Genomic DNA, 1,379 nt, shown 5'->3' on the forward strand with positions numbered 1-1,379 from the left:
GCGTCTACGATCGCGCGCTGACCGACCGACCGCTTCTCTCCGCGCGCGCGCGCGCTCTTCGTCTCCCTCTCGCGCGACGACCTCGCAGCACAACCAAACGTATTGGAACGCGGACCGAGGGTGGTACGGGTTCGGGCTGAGCGCGACGTCAAGGACGAGACGCGGCGCGCGCGACGCGAGGCCGCGGAAGACGCGCGAGTACGAGGCGTTCGTCGACGCGATGATATCGATAGACGCCGCCGCCTCGAACGACGACGACGACGACGACGACGACGGGCGGGATGAATGCGCACGCGAGGACGACGCGACGGCGGTCGCGGACACGTTGCTCGAGCGTCTGATGCTCGGGTTGAGGACGTCCGACGGCGTGGACGCGCGCGCGCTTCGAGAGGATTTTGGCGCGCGCGTCGTTGACGAGGTCTTCGCCGTCTTAGAGACGTACCCGCCGGGGCTGGTCACCGCGACCGTGCGTCGCGGCGGCGGCGGCGGCGAGGGCGTCGGCGAAGGAGAGAACGAGGTGTTCGACCTCGGCGCGAAAGGATGGCGGGACGCGTTCGAAGCGGGGATGGAGACGGCGACGATCGCTCTGACGGATCCGGAGGGGTTCCTGGTGAGCACGGAGGTGATATCCACGCTCCTCGCGCGAGTGCCGTCGTTGCGGGACGCGTGATTGGATCGTGTGGACGCGCTTGTACGTCGCGAAGGTACGTACGCGTACGGAATTACTTCCGGAAGCACGGAAGTAAGACTACACGTACGTATACAGCTATACACGTACACGTACGTGTAGGGCTAGAAACTGTTTGAAGACAAACCTTACTCGTGCGGCTAGCCCTATCATCAGCGCCTCCGGCGCTTCGGCCCGGTCTGTTGGGAGAAGTGCGGAGTTTGACCGGCTGGCTCGATCGGGGAGTGGTCGGAAGTACAGTAAAACTGTACTTGAAGTACGAAAGTACGAAAGTACTTCCGTACGTACTTCCGTACGGAAATACAGTAGAATAGATACTTTCGTACGAAAGTACGAAAGTACTTTCGGGGTTTTTTCGATTGTAACCGGGTTATAAATAACCAGCGGCCAGAAACAAGGGTCTAACGAGGGTTTAAATGAAATTTCCGAAAAACGTATGAGCAAACAGTCACGCGAGGTGCGTTCTGGAGATGTAATTTTTTGGCTCATGTGAGCGCACAACTGCACAACCGCACAACTCCGTTTTGGGTTTCGGCTACGTGAGGCACGCCGCGCGAACGCCGTAATCTTGACGGTAAGTGATGTCATCAAAGGCCAGAAATCGACTCATGATGTCCTTACTAGAAACTTTCTCAGTGATGGTAGCAGCCATCGGGTCCCCATCGTCGGTGGCGCCGCAAGGCGACGGAAT

General features: G+C 59.3%; 1 protein-coding gene across 1 annotated transcript in view; it reads left to right on the forward strand.

Annotated features, from left to right (window-relative positions):
• The window catches only part of MICPUCDRAFT_14012 (uncharacterized protein), a gene marked incomplete at both ends in the record, with an annotated part of 1,969 nt that extends 1,299 nt beyond the window's left edge, over positions 1–670 (forward strand). Inside the window, 2 exons of the mRNA XM_003055926.1 lie at positions 89–466; positions 572–670. Coding sequence (XP_003055972.1) covers positions 89–466; positions 572–670 — 477 coding nt within the window. The remainder of the gene's footprint in view (positions 1–88; positions 467–571) is intronic.
• Between the last annotated feature and the right edge of the window lie 709 nt (positions 671–1,379).

This window comes from Micromonas pusilla (assembly GCF_000151265.4).
Source record: "Micromonas pusilla CCMP1545 genomic scaffold MICPUCscaffold_2, whole genome shotgun sequence".
In the NCBI taxonomy this organism is placed as follows: domain Eukaryota; kingdom Viridiplantae; phylum Chlorophyta; class Mamiellophyceae; order Mamiellales; family Mamiellaceae; genus Micromonas; species Micromonas pusilla.